This window comes from Lactuca sativa, chromosome 9 (assembly GCF_002870075.4).
Source record: "Lactuca sativa cultivar Salinas chromosome 9, Lsat_Salinas_v11, whole genome shotgun sequence".
Lineage (NCBI taxonomy): Eukaryota > Viridiplantae > Streptophyta > Magnoliopsida > Asterales > Asteraceae > Lactuca > Lactuca sativa.
In genome coordinates this window covers 10033614-10053712 of record NC_056631.2, presented here as the reverse complement: position 1 = coordinate 10053712, position 20099 = coordinate 10033614, and the positions used below count along the sequence as shown (strand labels likewise).

The window sequence follows — 20099 nt, the reverse complement described above, 5'->3', positions numbered from 1 at the left end:
AAGTAGACCCCAATAAAGTCTCTGTAATCTAATCACCAAGATGTAAGACTCTTTATTGTCTATGGTTGATTGGTAATTGATAATCGTCCTGATTTCCTAAAAGGAAAAAAACATGTTTAATTTAAAAAATATATGTTATGCATGATTATATTATAAAAACATTTGGTAATCACACCAAGAGGATGGAAAAACCAATCAACGACACCACTTGAAGAAACAACAATAGTGCACTAAAAAAGTCAATACTACTTTTTGTATACCAACCCACTCACTCACTCTCTTGCACATCAACACTATTCACCATCTGAAACTTTTTGGGACAACCAACCATTATCCACTTACAAACATCACAACTATAATTGAAATATATATAGAGAGAGATATAAAATAAAAACATAACAAGTTTATATATATATATATATATATATATATATATATATATATATATATATATATATATATATATATATATATATATATATATATATATATATTATATGAATGTCCCCACATTCCACTACCCCAAAAATAAAATAAAACTTAAAAGCCTCCCCCCACTAACAAAAGTGTATTAATCCCCTTTTTTTCTTAGTCATCCACCACTAGCCTCACCAATTGACACAAAAAGTCACAACATATCAAGCAAAGGTTTGACAACTTTTACCTCTCCTTGAATCTTGTGGGCTTCCCATTATTCTTATAAAACATGATGAGATTGAGTGGTGGTGAAAGATAAAGCTACATATGAATATGACGTTGATTAAGCCGTTCTGTTCAGATTAGGTCATTCTGTCAAGATTTTATAAAGGGGGTTCGGATTCGGGTTTGATAATGGAGGTTGAATCGGGTGGTTGTGTGTGGTAAATAGCAGATGCGAGTGAAATAGGCATGATGCAAAGGGCCTTAGATTGAAGAAATTGCATTGCAGCCCCTACATTTTCTTCCATTAGCTTTGCTACTTGTCTTTCCGTCCCATCATTTGACCATTTCTCCCATGCGGGTTGGTTTCTTCCCCCTTCCCCCGCCTCCTCCTGTTCAAAACCACACATCTTTGACTTTTAGAAAACTCAAACTATATTAATTTGTGTTTCTGAAAAATAAAATTGAATTGTTACCTCGACGGATGATATAGGGATGTCAGTGACGAGTGGTGCTACAGCGCTCGCTCCTCCCAATCTACTCATACTCAATACCTTAAAACGTACAATACAATAATCAAAAAATAAATCAAGAAAAACAATATAATGATGATATACATATATATAAGTAAGTATTAATGATGAAAATAAAGATATTGGTTTTGCTTTTTACCTTTACTTGAAGCCTTAGGAACTTGACATAGTCCACAATCTCATCAAGCATTGCAGCTCTATCTGTCTGCATATTAAAGTGACTGAATTAGAAATAATGTCTTTCTTCTATGCTAAATAATGACCGTTTAACCCCTTAAATTCAAAAATAAAATTTACAAATATTCATTGAAGACTGACCTTATTGACACTAGGAACCAGTTCTTGTAATGCTCTGATTCTCTCTGCTATTCTTTCACGACGAAGCTGTTTCAGATATAACATATTTTTTGAATTCTTGGAAGATGCAAATTACAATAAATGCAAAAAAAAAAAAAAAAGACAGACTTACCCTTTCAGCAATACTGTGGGGGTCTGTGGCCTGGCCTCGCCTTGCTCTGACCCTCGTCGGACGAGCAGTTGGTGGATTTGGAGTCGTTTGCACCGTGTTACCACCACCACCACCCATTGACTGGCCTTGGAAACCCTAAACAATTAATTAAACAAATTTGGCATTGATTTACGGGAGAAAAATAAAAAAGTCTTTAACATGAAGTCAAATTAGATGTCAAACATCATATGATTATAAAATAGGAAAACCCAAATTGAATAAGTTACTCTCATTTTCATTTTCTTTGTATTGGAATTTAATAATAACATAAAATGACAAAACATGAGGGATCCCACATGCATATATTCCGGTAAGCGAAAGGACAACTTTTTCAGATGATTCTACAGGAATTAATGGCAGGGGAAGCAGATGATCGAACAAAATTTTTGAAAAAAATAAATTTGATGCCAATTGACAAAAACAACTTTCTGATTCATCCAAAGTGAAAACTTACCGAAGAGGAAACTCGGCTATCAACGACGTCGTCGCGGAACCTTTTACCACTTCCAGACGCATCGTCCATCTTCAAAAACCCTCCTTTTCCATGTTCTAAACTCAACCCTAACGGAAAATGAAACCCTCCGCCTGCACCTCCACCTCCAACTCCAACTCCACCACCTAGATGATGATGACCAGAGCCGACGTCACCGGCGGAGCTCAGCTGCAACATCATGGAGTTACCTCCTGGTCCACCCATACCTCCTTCGTTTACCGACAAATTGGGGTCGGTTGCACCTCCGGGATAAGCAGGGAACCCTAGGATTTGTTCAAAGAAGTCGTCAGCAGAGCCGTCGGAAGGATTGCTATTCGCCATGATTCCAGACACTTGAATCTAATTTAGACTTTGATTACAATGATACAAGAGGTAGGGTTTAAAAAGAGAAACTATCAAGAAATGCTGGAAGATCGACGAGCCACATAAATTGGTTTCCACACGTATATATATGTAACCAGAGAAGATATATATATAGAGAGAGTGAGCAAGTAACAAAAGCTTTCGTTGTAATGATGTTTTTTTTACTATGTGACTGTGTGTTAGAGAGAGAGAGGCTATTTTTCTTTCTTCTTCTTCGTCTTTCTCCGAACTTGAAAATAATGGAGGTCGGTTTAATATGGCGCCTGTTTTTGGTCTTATTTACGAATGTACCCCTTTGTTTTAATTACATAACTAGTCCATGAACTTTTATATTGTCTTAATTTTAATTCTTTAAAGTTTTTGTAAGGCCAACCATATAGAAAAATACAAAAAAATTGTACATATTTAATAATAGTAAACTTTTCAAATCACATAAAAAATCGAATCTTTACTATTTTAATTATTAAATAATTTTTTACACTATTTTTTAGTTATGACCATTATTTATTAGAGTATACAAACTTTGTTTATATAACCTTAAGAGAAAACTTGTGCAATTTTTCGTAATTTTCAAAACTTCGATGGCTAAACTAAATAATTATGACTTTTACTTTGTTTATTTACTAGACAAACTACTCTCCCTTTTCAAAAAGAAAAGATAAAAATTTTTATTTTGGATTGTCTAAAAGAAAAAAGATAAAGATCTTTTTTTTTTTTTTTTTTTTTTTTTTTTTTTTTTTTTTTTTTCTAAAAGATTTTAACCAAAATTTAGAACGTTGCTCAATGCTCACTAACAATTATCGTAGGGTACTTTGATATTGATCTTGATTTCAATGCAGGACGTTTTCTTAATTTTATTAACAAATAATTAAGGTACTTTATTAATAGTCAAATAAACTAGTTAAAATAAATTAAGCTATTATCAATTGACTTGTTCGAACTTCTTGGAAGCAGTAGTAGAGCATTCAGTTCCAGCACAAAAGGAAGCATTCCATCTTACTCACCAAAGAATTGTTATTGGATTAATTCCTAATGATTCCGTTAACAGCATAGATGAGTATAAGTATAAGGAAACGGGCCAAATGGCGGATATATATTCGAATCAGGGGCGAGGCTAAGTAATATCACTAGGGTCATTTGACCTATCTAAATTTAAACATTTTAGAATAATTTATATTAAAAGAATGCTTATGACCTACCCTAATAATTTTAAAGGACTTACCTTAATGTGTTTGATACAAAAAATAGACGAAAAAAATGACGTAAACTACAAACAATCGAAAGCATGTCATATTTTTTGGTATGAAGGAGTCCCAGATCGACTCCAAGAAGAAAGTTGTGAAGAGATTTTCCATTATAAATAAATGTTTTCTCTTTCATACTTTCGCACCATAAGATAAGTTTGTTGATATATCGTTGAAACTGGCTTGCTTTAAGTATAAATTGGTTTTAGTAAAAAAATTTAAGAAAATACCGATTTGGCTTGGTCCATTCACCATCAACTTTTACACATGCTGCACCGGAAACCAGTTTTCTATTATATCAACCTGATTGAACTCGGTTCGGGAACCATGTGATTTTCAACTCTAAACTCGCCACTGATTCGAATACATATGGGTTTACCAATAACCTCGAATATATAATAATATTCCTAGCAGTATGACAAATCGAATGTTTTAGCTTTATGCCATTCTTAAAAACCAAACGTTTAGAACGAAGATCCATGAAGACTGAAGAGTCGCAATGGTAAGGTTTCGGCGTATACGGAGAAGATGATAGAACAAGCAACACAAGATCTTTACATGTGGCAGTTTTGGCTCCGACAAAGTAGATGATGTTAAACTCAATCTGCAGGGTCGTGAGGATTTAAATATCCTCAAATGCCCCTGGATGAACCAGAAAAAGCATTGAGGATTTAAAAAATACTCAAATTTCCGGTCTTGACGATCTTTACTTTGCCCCTTCCCCCCCCCCCCCCCCCCCAACACACACACACCCCATGTCAATGTGCTTCATCCTGATGATGCAGGGTCCTAACTTGGAGGAACGGGACCTTATGTTTCTCAAGTCTCATTATCGAGTGATGAAAATGGCATTACGTGAAATGGACATAACTAGCCTAAATTAGTTGAATATTATTCATTATTAGCTTATTAAATGCTTTCTTAATAGGTGTTTAATAGTTTAATAATGATAGTTCAATATTAAACAATGGGTGTTTAATTGTTCTTTAATTACTTAGACCTTGTATTTCCATGAGTTAAGTTCATATATATATATATATATATATATATATATATATATATATATATATATATATATATATATATATATATATATATATAAACGACAAATCTACAAATCTAAACTACTCCTAACCTAACATCTAATTCTACGTATGTTCAAATTAAACATGACTTGAACCTTCGACCTTAAGGAGGGAGAGCACCACCTGACACCGTTGGACTAACCCTTTGGTTAATAAGAATCATATCTCATTTGATACCGTTGGGCTAGACCTATAAATAGAGCTCAAAGTTGTATTTTCAAATCATCTCTCATTTGAATAATAAGAATTTCATTTTCCTCTCGATTTTTCGTGTGTGTTGAACCGAATTTTGAAGCCCAATTCCACGGTATCTTTAGAATCATCAACGTGGTTTGGTAGAGATTTTCCTGGGTATTCTGTAAGAATCAACATTCTTTTCACGCTACATCTGTTAGTATCAAAGCCGAATTCCTGGTTCAAAATGTCTCCAATGAGCGAGAAACCCGAATTCATGGGATTAGACGTATACCTCTCCAGTTTGTCTAAATCTTCCCCACTGTTTTGGGACATGGTGGATGAAGATAAGAGTGGTCGTTTTGGTCACACCAATTCCGTTTATGATACGGAACCCATCTACGACACTGAAGATGAAGGCGAAATGTATGAAGAAGAAGTTGGTCTTCAAAATCAAATACCATCACCAAAAGAGTATCGGAAACATCTTTGGCTAAGGCTACGCAAGAAATGACTATAATGACTATAATGTCCACAAAGTGTTTTCAGGTTTTCACATTCATTATAAATATGATATTCTTCCAAAGGCTACCCAAGAAATCATAATTGAAGCAATAAAAGAGTATATCGGAAACATCTTTGGTCAAGATTGTTTTCCCGTTTGGTATATTCATGTTTGTTTTAAAGTTCAGAAATTGTTTGCCCTTTGGAATCCATGGGTAAGAGGAATTAGAGATGAAGACTTGAGGTTAGAGACGAAGACTCGGTGACAAGTCGTTTTTAAGAGGGGGAGAGTGATGCAAGGTCCAAACTTGGAGGATCGTGACCTTATGTTTCTCAAGTGTCATGATCGAGTGACGAAAAGGGCTTAACGTGAAATGGTCACTTAATGGGTATTTAATAGTTTAATAATGATAGTTCAATAATGGATCGTTAATAGTTTAATAACGGGTGTTTAATTGTTCTTTAATTGCTTAGACTTTTAGTCTTTCCATGAGTTAACTTCCTAAACCTAAAAATGGAGCTCATAGTTGTATTTGCAAATCATCTCTCATTTGCATAATAAGAATTTCATTTTCCACCTAAATTTTCGTGTGTGTTGAACCGGATTTTGAAGCCCAATTCCACGGTATTCTTAGAATCAACGTGGTTTGGTAGAGATTTTTCTGGGTATTCTGTAAGAATCAATATGTTAATCTTTTTTTTTATCTTTGTTTTGTTTTCACGCCGCATCACATACACTCGTGTTAAATATGATTTGACAAAAAGTATATGATGCTAAAATTGTCATATTGTCACCATATCCACTTTTAAGTTTAAAAATTAGAAAGAGAAAGTCTGGAAATAATTTCTTAGCCAACAAGTTTCAGTAACTATGTTAGCAACGACATGATACTCAACTTCGACACTAGAGCAAGATATAGTGGGTTTCCGTTTAAAAGACCATGAGAGGATGTTATCACCGAAATATACATGGTAACCTGTGACATCCTCATTTTCATGGCCAAAAAATACCGATTTTGTTTATGCTTTATAAAAATCCGAGTACCTCTTTTAATAAATATGTTGCGGAATTTATTCCCAGAAAAGCACGATAAATACGTTATCAAAGCATTTTCGAAGAAACGTATTTTATTCACTTTAAAACATTTGGGATGTCATCGTCAATACAGAAACATAAGCATAAACAGAACTTACATTCATTTACACTAATGATTTATATCTCCTTAATCTCTCAGTGTAATGTCACTTCATACCGACACTTGTGATATAAATAAACTGAGTGGGTCAGGTTGGGAAACCTGGTGAGTACATAGGGTTTTCAACCCACAATAATATAATTATTATGTTTAAACAATCAAACAATCAACCCAATTACCCATCCCCATTATCTTCTTTAGTCTTAAGGATCTACCCTAAGAATCAGCTATTCCTCGTTCATTCATTCCTAAGGATCATCCTAAGGAATCGGCACGAAGTCCATCGTTGCCACGATTTACACAACGGGCACTAAGTCTGCATAGTCGCCCGGGTTTAGGCATCAAGTTTGCATGATCACCAAGGTTTAGGCATCAACTCTGCATGATCACCAGGGTTTAGGCACCAAGTCTGCATGGTCACCAAGGTTTAGAGTACACGGGGTGAACACATCGTTGACAAAACCTACAGGTTGCGAGCCTGCTAGTGTTCCACTGGACTGTCTAGAATAGTCTGTGGTTGTCATCCATACTCTGTTGAATGACGAAGCCATCATTTGGGAAAAAAAGCTTCTCACATCGTCCACCTTTCACCCTCACCTCACGGTCTATTTCACCTCTCAACTCATCATCCAACTCATACTCCATCTATTACATCTACCCATGTTTTACCCCAACATTATCGTGGATATAAAATACATATACAGTTTAAATCATTTAAAACATGTATAAAATCGTTCATCCAACATAGATAGCAAGTATTCAGATAATATGCACACATAGCACGTAATTTATATAAAATACTTCATATCTATGTGTAAGATGAAAGTAACTATGCACTCACTTGATACGGTGGTGACTTGGTACTCGGACAGCACTTCGTTACTCTTAAAACAATTTCCCTCGACAAAACCTAGTATCATTACCATTAGGGTTTAGTTCAATATTTACCGAGACTAATTTAATAGTCTAGCTGTTATTATTATTATATAAGCGTTAAACAATGTAACACCTGTGTTTCGGGGCTTTTCATTAATAGCGATGTAATAGTCTAGGTTAATCTTTGTAACGCGTCTTGAAATAATAAAGATGTATTATTTGAGTATTATGTGTTTTGTGCTAAGCTGTGTGACTCAAATGAATTAAGGATAAAAATAAGCGTCAAAATGAAATGTTAGATAATCCCGATATCTATGAAGGATGTGGTAGTGGTCGTGACGAGGTTTCCGAATATATAAAGAATGCTGAAATCCGAGTTATAACGAAGAAGTTATGATCTGTCGAAGTTTCGCGACAGAACCGACACGACACTGAATGACGTAAAATACAAACTTAAGATAGAGAGATATCTAGCCTTAGTAATCTAAACGAAAGTCGTAGAATACATTAAACCAAGAGCGTACATAAAAAGAACGCCCAAATCTGACTTCGTATGAGGAAGTTATGATTTTTCGAAGTTTCAACTTAGTAGTAGACAGCCTGAAGTTCGAATATGAGATCGAGCGATATTTAGCCAAAACTTTCTAAATGATAATTGAAGATCTCATCAATAGTAGTGCAACGAGGGAAAGACAGACGAAAACGGACGTCGGACGAAGGAGTTATGATTTTCTAACAGAGTTTTCCTGTCCCGGCCTACTAAAAATAATATAAAAATAATATAATAAAAATAAAGTCAAAATTAGCCGACGGAGTCTAAACGAAAGTTGTATATCTTGTTTTTACCTACGTGTGCATATAAAGAACGTCGAAAACGGAGCTCGTATGCAAAAGATATGAATTTGTGAAGTTCGGGGCACGAAACCCGGTACTGTGTCAGAGTTCACGACGCGAACACTGTGTTCACGACGTGAATTCAGAGATTTGACCCTTCCGGAGCTGGCAGAACCAAGTGGACGAGTGACGCATGCAGTGACGATCAAGCCTCACGACGTGAGCATTAGAAACTCACGACGTGAACCCAGAAAACTCACCCTATAAATAGAAATCAAGGGTCAGCCGATTTAGGTTGCTCCTCTCTTACTCTCCCACTCCCGATACCCTCTCTATGCCCTGTTCTAACCCCCCGAAGCCCCAATATCATCCCGAAGCCCGAAGATCCCGAGAAGAAAAGAGTTTCCGAGCCGAAGCTCTGCCTGCGAGAAGCCCGGTGTGTGAAGATCTTCCAGATCTACCGAAGAATACTACTTCTGCAAGCCGTAGTGCTGTCCGATTATCTTCTGATCAAGTGAGTGTATATTCCTTTTCTTCTAACACAAAGATATAAAGTATCTCCGAGTGAATACGTGCTATGAGTATATAGATATATATTATCTGTTACTTGGAATGAATTTGTATATTTGGAATGAGTATTGAATGAATGTCTTATCAGTTTTTAAGTTGCATATGTATGCATATGTATATTGTTATCTACAAAATGTTGGGTAGAACTTGGGTAGATAGTTGATGTGTGATAAACTGATGAGAGGCCTCGATGTTGTTGATGTTGACCTAGTCATCTAGCAAAGTATGGATGACGACCACAGACTCTTTCTAGACAGTCATGTGGAACGCTAACAGGTTCATAACTTGTAGGTGTTGTGAACGATGTGTTCACCGGTGTACTCTATCCCCTCATGGTTGCCTTTAGGACACCTATTGCTGAGGAAACCCCTTGCAGTAATGTCCGTCCCGATGAAAATCCTAGATTAGGTCCCTTGAGATAGATGTTGTTTTAGGGATGTAAAGTGAAGATAACAGGAATGGGTAATCGGGTTATTGTTGGTTGGTGAAATTGAATATAATTATTTATTGTGGGTTGAAAACCCTATATGCTCACCAGGCTCCCAAGCCTGACCCACTCAGTCTTATTTGTATTACAGGAAGTGGCGCGAGGGCATAAGATGGATGAATGCTTTTTGGTCTGTATCGGAACATGACATCCCGAATATTGTTATATAATGAAAATGCATCTCTTGATGAATTGCTTTGATAAACTTTATTTTATCATATTTTGTTTTGGAACAAATTCCGCAACTCTTTTAAATCAATGGATTTACTCTGAAATTATTTTAAAAGCATAAATGAAACCGGTCTTTTTTGGCCGTGATTTTGGGGATGTCACAAACAACACTATATAACTCATAATAATAGCCCAAATAATTATTTTAAGGTCCTAATAATGTTACTATAATTAATTAGAAGCTATATTAAAAATAGCGTAGACGTAGCTCACTTACAGAGGGTTTTATCGAAAATCGGGTTTCGCTTGGAGCAGCATTTTGAAATTGAAAGACCCTTTTTCTCGGTACTTCGGGAGCCTCGAGGCTTCCTTCGGGTGCTAGGGGTTTTACCTAGTGTTTTAGGGAGGCTTAGGGCACTTAGAGAGAAAAAGAAACTAGAGAGAGAATGAAAATTGGTGTAAAAAATCCGGAAACCCTCGCCCCCTTTTATAGCCTGCGACTCCTCTCGGAACGCTGGGCGTTCAGAAGCTACGCGGGGCGTAGCTTTGGATAAGACGGACAGATGGCGAAGCCTCGGTGGTGCGACGTGGACCTCCTCGGACCGCAGAATGAGTACGCGCAGCGTTCCCTTCGGACGCGAGGCGTTCCTCGGACACGCTGCATTCTTATGGTACGCGCTGCGCTTTGCAAGCCAGGTGTCCGAATCCGAAGGCTGAGCCGTGATCAGCAAGCGACGGCCCGGATGCTGCCACGTCATCAACTTCTCATCAGACTTCGCAATTTCGAGTGAAATGTTTAAAAAATCGTAACTTTCGCGCACGAGCTCCGTTTTCGATGTTCTTTATATCCACACGTAGGCGGGAACGTACTCTACAACTTTCGTTTAGACTCCGTCGGCTAATTTTGACTTTATTTTAAAATTTATATTTTTAACAGGCCGGGACAGGATTGATCCGTTAAAAATTCATAACTTCTTTATCCGACATCCGTTTTCGTCTGTCTTTTTATCGTTATGCTACTAATAACGAGATCTTTGATTCTCGTTTAGGTTGTGTCGGCTAAAAACCGCTCGATCTAATATTCGAACTTCGGGTTGTACACTGCTAAACCGAAACTTCGAAAAATCATAACTTCCTCATACGAAGTCAGATTTGGACGTTCTTTTTATAGACGCTCTCAGTTTAATGTATTCTACGAATTTTGTTTAGATCACTAAGGCTAAAACTCGATCGATCATAAATTTACTATTTACACTTCCCCGTGCCGTGCCGGTTTTGCCGTAAACTTCGACGGGTCATAACTTCTTCATTATAACTCGGATTTCGGCGTTCTTTATATGTATGGAAACCTTGAGAAATATTCTACAACTTGGTTAAGATTATTTATTCTAAATAATCTTTTGACGAAAATTGATTTTCGACACTTATTGCCTTTAAATTGACTAGTCCGGATCTGCAGGCGTTACATAACCAGATGTGGAGTGTCATGTGGTGGGGTAACCCCTTAGTTAGCATCCAAGTAGGAGTAAAACTTCTTTGTTAGGGAAGGAAAAATCTTTATACCAAGGTTAAAGTGTCATGAAGGTATCGTAAGACATGTTTAAGTTCCTTAAAAAGTGTTCATACAGGTTATGCATAAACAAGTAGATGTTGGACTACATACTAGAGATTTGATCGGGTAAAGGTCAAGTAGTAAAGAGCCCTAACAAGGTTGTGATACAACCTTCCATCGTGAATAAAAGGTCCATTGGGCCCATGATTGGTGTGAGTGTCGACTAGTATCGATGCTGATTTGCAGTTTCTCATGAAAGCAATGGCAAACCTTAGTGGGAGCCTGGGGTAACCCGTGCTACTCCTCAAGTTTTTGGGTAAAAGTGGAAATGTTTTGAGAATTATCGGCGTAGTGAAATTTTCTCAGCATGCTACCTCTAAAATTTACATATGCTGCCCCTAACATTTAATTATGGGTCCACCACTACATGAAAGCACAATCAAGGATGTCAATGACATACTGATTCTGAGATAGAACAACATGCATGTTGAGTGAGAGGCTGAGGTTCCTATAAAGTAAAAGTAGATGAGAGTATTGAGATTTATCATGAAAAACTCATCACTCATAGACTAAATGATAATATGAGAAATATTTGGAAAGGATGTCGTAAGAACACTATCATTAACATATAGAAGAAAAAAGGCAAATGATTTGCATGTGCTCATATAAATAGTAAAGTGTGGCACCTGTTGGGACTAAAAGCAATGCATGAGATTTAACTGGAAAACTGAGGGAACCAAGCCCGAAGAGGTTGCTTAGGGCCATATAAGGACGTATGCATGAGACAAAAAAAGGAAGTCGAGTTACAAACAAAGTCAAGTTTTGTTCGATCAATAAAAATGCATGATTGGTGCATGTAAACCATCTCATTAAGATTCATTTAAATTTATTTTTGACATCTAATTGGTGAACACCCAAATGGAAAGAAACAACAATGATGAAAATTATACAGATAATAACATGTTTTAAACTGGGCTAAAAATATTGTGACAAATAATACATGGTTATTAACCTTTTCCGTTAGCTACAAGATAGGCTTTATAACAAGCAAAAGATTAATCAATGTTAGATCTATTTAAAAATGTCACATAGAGTGAATTATATTCACCTCTGATAAAAAGTCCACATGTACCATAATAAGTATAATGTTTTCATATTTCACGGTGGTAAACCAATTTAGATCATCAATAGCATTAAGGTAAGACCATTAGGTGAGGAGATTAAGTGTTTGTATCGGTTCGTGGATGCTAAATTTTAGAAAGGGTTTGCATAGAGTGTAAACGAGGGATGGAAAAGTTAAGAGAGATGATGCATGTGGGCCTTTGGGTTGGTGAGTCGAACCTCATGATAGATGAATATGAGGAAAAGAAATCTGAAGTTAAAGGGGATGACGTGCTTAGATAACATTTTGAGATAGGTAAGGGGTTACACAGAGTTTTAAGGAACTTAAAATGTACCATGTTTAGTGTAGAATGTTGTGTTTTATTCATCTTCCTTTTTATTTGTATTTAGTGGTATCCTTTGTATGCATCTAGGAAAATTTTCCACCGAAATCCATATAGGGAATCAGGTATTTGGTCAATTCATGGTAAAGGGTAGTAGTCGATGTCGATGCATATGTGTGTGGTTACGTTGTGCTTATTTACACTTATTGGGTTTGAAATCCGTTTTGGGAATGTTGCTTGTGGTAGGATTCATTCTTTAAAATGCTTGTTGACTTAGGATTTGATGACTTCATTTTTATTTTCGATGTGACCTCTTTTGTTTTGTCTTATTATGATTGTGGATGTGTTAAAATTTAGGTTGTGTTTGGTAATTTCTCATGAGATCCCCACCATATCAGATAGTTCCTAAGCGAAGATGTATTGGTATCTGCCTAGTATGGTTCGAGATGGATGGTTTGAGATGGGTTCTTTTCCGGATGGTTCCCCAGTGAAGACATCATGATATCTCCTATTCTCCTTTGTAACTTTCTTAAATTTTCTCGAGTGTTGGGTAGGTGGCTTCTTTTTCACATGATTCCTACATTTTGGCGTCGTTTGTTGCTACTTGTGATTTTTCATGATGTCATGACTTGATCATAGTGGTGTACTTTTGGTGATGAACTGGTTGTAGTTGCAATTCTTTCTGTCGTTTGAAATTTGAGTGATCGTGTAACGTAGAAGCTATGGCTCCAAATTTGAGCATTAGCGGGCAGCCTAAGATGATATTGTAAGGGAACATATATCTAACTGCAACGATGTTTAGTAAGACTTGTCTTTTCCCTAGACCAACATTGTTTTCGGGTGTAAATGGCCAAATGATTTTTCTCAAAGGCCATTGACTATTTCCTACACACTCAACTACTTAAAGTGTTAACTAGTCTAAGTTGTCTTTCCATGAGCTAAGTAGTTTTTTGAATCACGTCTCGAATATTATGTCCACTACACTTCCTCCATCTACGTATACTCGGTGGATAGTAGCTTTTCCAATCCGAGGTTGAATGAGGAGAGGTTCGACTCCCTAACAATGTGTTGGGATTAGGTCTTCATCATCGAAGTGTAATCCACCAATCAATGCATGTCTTACATCAGACACCATCAACGTCTATATGGAGTCGATGACTTGGATTTATGTGTTCTTGCATGGAAAGAGTGTGGTGAATTGACATTGTTTTGGCATTTTTGTAAATATATTGTTAAACTTCACAAGGGTTGAGTTGGTATTGCGACTAGAGCTATGGGTTGTTAATTGTCAGGTCCTACAGATGATGTCAATGACACAACCAAGTCCCGGAGGGAAAGGTATCAAGTGGGTGAATGCCTTCACCCAAGTTAGGGGTATAACTCAAGAGTGTATGAAAGTTTTAGAGGGAATTTAGAATTAAATATTAATTGTTGATACTTCATGTGGATGAGGTATTTATAGTGTTGAATTGTTGATGAAGGAGACAATTTATGTCATGTTGTACAATCTATGTGGCCCTATCATGTATGTTTTTTGCTGGTAATCGTGGATGGCGCAAAATCCTCCACTGGAATTGGACGGGATACTTTTGCCGACTTCGCCGGATTCCGGACAATGTTCATGCACTTGTTGTTGTTTGGCCCGGTTTTATAATGGGATAGAGAGTTAGTTATGTCGATATGGCCCGCTACTTTATGCATTGATGAGTTGGTGTTTATTATCATCTAACAAATAAGCTATATTATGGTGGATGGTGGATGCTCGAAAACTGGAGTCCGTTGAAAACACAACAGCCTATACTATTATCATACTTTGAAGTCTGAGAATAAAAAAATGAATTATAAACTCTGAATGACTAAAAAAACCTTGCCGGCCCATGACAGACATATGTCATGGTATCTTTAAACCCGGAAGTGGCTTTAGCTCTTGAATAAAAATATAAAATAGTGTTGATGGTATTAAAAGTTTATTCATTCAAACTCCTTACCCAAGCAGCCGAGCTACTATACTGTTTTCTGTAGTTATACGTTCCCTTGGTCTAAAGATTCAAAATGAAACTTTACATATATAAAACTGGTGAAAATAGTTTTCTTTATAGCTTCTGTTATATTGCGGCATCAACATCACGTTTGATCCAACGGAAATTTAATGTATACGTTTGTGGTTCTATCAGTTGACATAACTCATTTTTTTTTAAACTTATAACAAAATTATTAATTAAAAAACCGACAAATGCAAATAGTAGAAAACTCATTCCAACAAAACCCAGTTTATTAAAAAACCGGTCCGGTCCAAAGCCGATTTTTTATGCCTGTCCAGTCTGACTGGACCATTTTGAAGCAATTAAATTGCAAGATAACATAAACATAACAACTAAACAACATTGTATCTGTACCGGTTCCCATTTCTTATTGTTGAATTTTCACAAACGATTGCAAACCCGATTGAACTCTACTCGAGAAGAACGCTTCTAGCCTGCATAAGAATTAATTAAAGAAAGGTGTGGTTATTGAGATAAATGTAAAAATTACGTAACTACCCCTATCTTCAAGAAATGAATACCTGGTGGAACATTTGAAGTAAATCGTTTCAGGGGAATTATATGTTCTCGCATTGGCAAACATCCTCCTTGCATCAGCAAGAAACATCTCAAGCGTTACATAATACTGTTCCGACTCCACCCGCCTCGTCATCGTTTTAAGATCTATAAAATCAAAAAACTTATTACAAAAATACAAACATTTTCATATTTTTTTATACAAAAGAAAGCTGTTAAATTTAAAAAAGACCGAAATAGCATTAATTAATTTACCCATTGGGTCTCTGATGATGTCATAATAATCTGGAACATCGCGAACATCAACAGGCTCCTTAAAAGGCCATGAGTCAACATGGTCATGCATTGCCTATTCACAATAAATTTAAATTTGCTTGGTCAGACAAGGGGCAAAATAGTAATTTGAGAGGGGATGGGTTTTGAGTTTTGAGAAGTTGCCTTTAGAATGGAACGCATGAAACCGGTCAACTTTTGATTTGAGGTGCCATCTGGAGAAGCATTCACAATTTTGAAACGAGAATGTCCCCACTGATCAGGTGTCCACCCAGCTTCCCCTGTTATTTATTTTAACTTCAGTTACAACTCTTAAAAATAAAAATAAAACATTACTATATATTTTGGACTTACTCAAACCAAGAATATCTTCAAGTTTAAATATCCTTTTTGGAACTCCCGCTTCTTTCTGGGAAAAAAAAGGTAACAAATCAAGGGTAATTAAATTTGAATATCTGCATGATAATTGATGTGTACCTTTTGGAAATCAATACCAGGGTAGACAATGTGACAATTTGAGAGCTCTCTAATTTTCTCATCAATCGCCTGAAAGACAAAATGCAACCAATTTTTATTTTTTATTTTCAAAAAACATAATTGTAGTAAATGGGAAGGAAGTAAGTCTTACCTGCCTCTGATGATGAATCATGGTTGATAAATCAGTGTATGGAAGCTTTGGATCAATTTTACATTCCATAAGTATCCCTCCATCATAATCTTTTATATACCCATGCCACCTTTCTTTCTCCAAAAAAATATCTTTTGTGAACCCCTACACAAACGGATAAGAAAGTGATTTAATTATTTACACTAAATGATGTCAAAAACAGGTAAAAGATGCTTAACCTGTTTATTAAAATAACCAACAGCATTGTTGTCTGCATATGTGAGAAAATGAGTAAGCCCATCCATATCTCGAGCATGTTGCTTTAGATGATTCATCAGTCTTGTACCATAACCCTTTACTTGTTCATCTGATGTGATTGCACAAAAAGCTATCTCCCCAAACTTTTGGCTAACATGTCACATATTATTTATTAATAAGCAAACAAAATCTCTTTTCAGAAACTAATTCTTCTTCTTCTTCTTCCAAATAGTGAATGAAAGTAAACCATTTGAGATATGTAACATATCTACCTGACATAAGGGCGATATGTAATGCCACCAACAACTGTATTGCGCCTGATAACCATTACAGATTTGTGGCCTCTGCATTGGGTAAAATTTTGATTATCTTTTAGGGTACTTCCATAGTCTAAATATTAGCAGAAATGAGATTAAAAGCATAAGCAACCTATCCATCACAAGACGAACAATGTATTCCTTAGGCATGTTAGGTAGTTGCCTTGCAAATATATTCTTCAGTCCAATTAACCTGCCAAAAAACACAGATAGAAACAATATTCATTTCTCAATCTTCCACTATTATATGCATCATATTCATACTCTAATGTAATTATGAACAAGCTTCATGGCCCTTCCGGAGGTTGATATAGCTATATTACAGAAATTTGCACTTTATACATGGAGAAAAAAGAAGTGAAGAGGGAGAAATGCATACCAAATCATATGTTCATCAATATTGTCATTTGATACACAAACAAACTTGAGTTTTCCAGCTTCCTCCTGTATATAATATATATCAATAACTTGCTTCACTAATTCTAAAGCTAGTACGATAAATAGATAGCAAAGTTCATGATACGACGCCATTATATAGATAGATATTAGAATTTTAGGAATTAGATTACCTCTTTTTTTAAACTCTCTTCTCTAGCGCAATAAGCTCCGCTGGTCTGCAAATTCTCCGTAAATATACTTTTGACTGTGTCCTCCTTAACCACAATCCCAGGAACGGCAGCTGGAGTTGAGGCAGCTGCTGATCCAGCCGCTCCAGGACCACCGTCTTTCCCTACTTCTGAAGGCTCAACCTTCACAGTGTTCTCCGTCTTCAGCTTCGTGTTTCGCCCGGTGGGCCCCACATTATTCTCCAAACGGGTGGCAGTGAAGTTCCTCATCGAAGAATCATCGTATTCTTCCTCGTCATCATCAACGACGTCCTCAAATTCTTCAGAATCGTCGGAATCAGCGCCACCACGGGCACTGATGCTCTCGAGATCGTCATTGGAGGTAAGCGCGCCATCGCGAGTATCGGAGAAGGACGAAGGGAAAGGAGGTGCGTGGTCTTCCGCAGCGCTAAGCTTCCGTTTATGGATTGAAGAGGTTGCGGAGGCGGAGGCCGAGTGTGACGGTGACGGAGTCTGTGAGCTACGCGATCGGAGTGGTGCCGTCAAGTGAGACGAATGTGCATCCATCTTTTCAAAATTCAAATCCAAAGCTTTTCAGTCACAGCACATTCACAATTGTAAATTCAGGTTCATACAACAAGAGATGAGAATAACTGTAACGTCAATTTCATACAAAACAAGATGACCGAATTCAATTTCGGTGGAATTTATCAGTTAGGGTTTTGCAATAAAATTAGGGGAAACAAGGAAGAAGAGGAAATCGATATGCCCATGTTTAACCAAATAATTACTAAATTACTAACAAGCAACGGTTGGAACATTTGTTGGATTTAAACCCTAAACTAACTTTTAAATTATTGGCATATTGACAAAAATAGAGAAAATTAAAAATATAACCAAATTTCTTAATTATTTTGTGAAAAATAGCCAAAAAAAACTCAAATTATAAATATAGTCATGAAAATCGCAAATGGATTAAGTCCATCTGCGAAAAGTCGCTAAAACGCAGTTGTGTTTTAGCGACTTATACGTTCGCAGGTGATTTTTTTTTTAATTTTTTTGATTTTTTTCTGTATAAATACTGCAATCATTGATTGATATCGCACTGCGATTTCCTCTCATCCCACCTGGGATTTTGCATTTTTTTAATTTTTTTTAAATTTTGACTACAAAATTGATAGAGTTTAACTATGAAACAACCTTATTATATATAAAGTTTTACAAAAAATTATCAATTTAAGGGTTAATGTCATAAAAACCATCAAGTTTTCAGGGTTTTGTCGGTTTTGCCCAAAGTTGAAATTTATGTCCATTTTTACCCAAACATTTTCGAAAAATGTTCGTTTTTACCCTTTTACCAGTGATTATAGGTTTTCTAGGTTACCATTGTATTAAATTCGCAAAAAACCCTTAGGTTTATCAATTTTTTGTGTTTTTACCCTTAAGTTTATAATTTTTTTTTTTACACTTTCATCCTAAGTATATTTTTTTCATAATATACATATTCATATGAGTTTTCTACTTGAATACGTATAATATGAAAAAAAAAAAATACATAGGATGAAAGTGTAAAAAAAAAATTATAAATTTAAGGGTAAAAACGTAAAAAAAAATTGTAAACTTAAGGGTTTTTTTATGAAGTTAATATAATGGTAACCTGTTATCACCGGTAAAAGGGTAGAACCGAACATTTTTTGGAAAATGTTAGGGTAAAAATGGACATGAAATTCAACTTTTGGCAAAACCGACAAAACCCTGAAAACTTGAGGGTTTTTATGACATTAACCCTCAATTTAATTCTTATTTCTTTGGAATATTTGTTTATAAAACATCTTTAATAAAATGAATTTTCCAACAAAAACTTTGAAAAATATTTGAAAATTGAAATCGTCTATAGTGCCCCTAGAGAGAAAGAGTTCTCCAAAAAAAAAGTTTGAAAAATGAAAGAAGAAAAAAAATTACGTTTTTTAAACCCTTGAAAAAAGGGGAAATTACAGATGGACACAAAATCATAGATGGACTGAGTCTATCTGCGAATGTACAAGTCGCCAAAGCACAAATATGTTTTAACGACTTGTACGTTCGCAGATGGACAAGTAAAATCGCAGATGGATTGAGTCCATCTGCGATTTTGATTGTTATTTTTGTAATTTGAGTTTTTTTTTTTTTTTTTTTTTTGCTATTTTCCACTAAATAATTAAGGGATTAGACTATTTTTGTAATTTTCTCACAAAAATAAACATCAAGATTAAAAGGTCTAGTCGAAATAATCAGGTGATTTGTGTTTTATAAAAAAGACATTTTTGTTCGAGATGAGTTAGTACGGACCAAAGTTGTAAAAAGTCTGTCATGACAAGCTATTACTCCAAGGTTTGTAGTTGACGTCAAGCCATTAGCGGATTTATGTTGTGCGGTCCTAGGCCAACACTTCGATTTCGGTCCTTAGTGTATTTTTTTCTATTTGGGCATCCGCTATATCCACCACTAATAACTATAGTGGTGTGTGCCACATCATCACAACATCTTTATCACTACATCATATGATACCTACCACTACCACACCACTCCACCTCATTTTTTAAATTAAATTTAATTAAAAAATATATAAAAATACAAATACAATAAAAACATATTTTTTTAAAATAGCTTTTTATTCGATTAAAAATCATTACATAATTTTAAAATAGCAACTAAAATAAAATAGAAATTAGAAAAAACATAAAAATGCAAACACAAACAACTTAAATTAGTCTCCAAACTCCATTTTTTTAATTATTCCATTTTGGGGAATCCATAAATTTTAGCAAAGCTTTGAAGTGTGTAAACGGTCTGTGATTAATGTCTTC

The 20099-nt window shown here is 35.6% G+C and overlaps 2 protein-coding genes across 2 annotated transcripts; both read right to left on the bottom strand.

Moving 5' to 3' along the window:
• Nucleotides 1-469: 469 nt before the first annotated feature.
• LOC111921694 (transcription factor UNE12) lies at nt 470-2765 on the bottom strand. Its single transcript, XM_023917281.3, has 6 exons — nt 2135-2765; nt 1642-1776; nt 1491-1556; nt 1312-1377; nt 1116-1193; nt 470-1031 (listed from the first exon to the last, which is right to left on the bottom strand). Exons 1-6 carry the CDS (start codon nt 2492-2494, stop codon nt 801-803), a joined length of 936 nt encoding a protein of 311 aa, XP_023773049.1. The 5' UTR covers nt 2495-2765; the 3' UTR covers nt 470-800.
• Nucleotides 2766-14928: 12163 nt separating this feature from the next.
• LOC111921693 (histone acetyltransferase GCN5) lies at nt 14929-18050 on the bottom strand. Its single transcript, XM_023917280.3, has 12 exons — nt 17257-18050; nt 17067-17131; nt 16800-16880; nt 16643-16714; nt 16352-16520; nt 16134-16277; nt 15983-16051; nt 15860-15914; nt 15671-15786; nt 15488-15581; nt 15238-15379; nt 14929-15150 (listed from the first exon to the last, which is right to left on the bottom strand). The coding sequence occupies exons 1-12, from the start codon at nt 17818-17820 to the stop codon at nt 15084-15086; spliced, it is 1638 nt and encodes a 545-aa protein (XP_023773048.1). The 5' UTR covers nt 17821-18050; the 3' UTR covers nt 14929-15083.
• Between the last annotated feature and the right edge of the window lie 2049 nt (nt 18051-20099).

Excerpts from the sequence above, each read along its gene's own strand:
- LOC111921694 (XM_023917281.3), bottom strand. The coding sequence starts at position 2,494 with ATGGCGAATAGCAATCCTTCCGACGGCTCTGCTGACGACTTCTTTGAA. Across the intron at positions 1,557-1,641 it reads CCCACAGTATTGCTGAAAGG|CTTCGTCGTGAAAGAATAGC; the intron begins GTAAGTCTGTCT and ends TATCTGAAACAG. Across the intron at positions 1,032-1,115 it reads TCCCTATATCATCCGTCGAG|GAGGAGGCGGGGGAAGGGGG; the intron begins GTAACAATTCAA and ends GGTTTTGAACAG.
- LOC111921693 (XM_023917280.3), bottom strand. The coding sequence starts at position 17,820 with ATGGATGCACATTCGTCTCACTTGACGGCACCACTCCGATCGCGTAGC. Across the intron at positions 16,278-16,351 it reads TTGGTTATTTTAATAAACAG|GGGTTCACAAAAGATATTTT; the intron begins GTTAAGCATCTT and ends CCGTTTGTGTAG. Across the intron at positions 15,380-15,487 it reads CATCATCAGAGACCCAATGG|ATCTTAAAACGATGACGAGG; the intron begins GTAAATTAATTA and ends TTGATTTTATAG.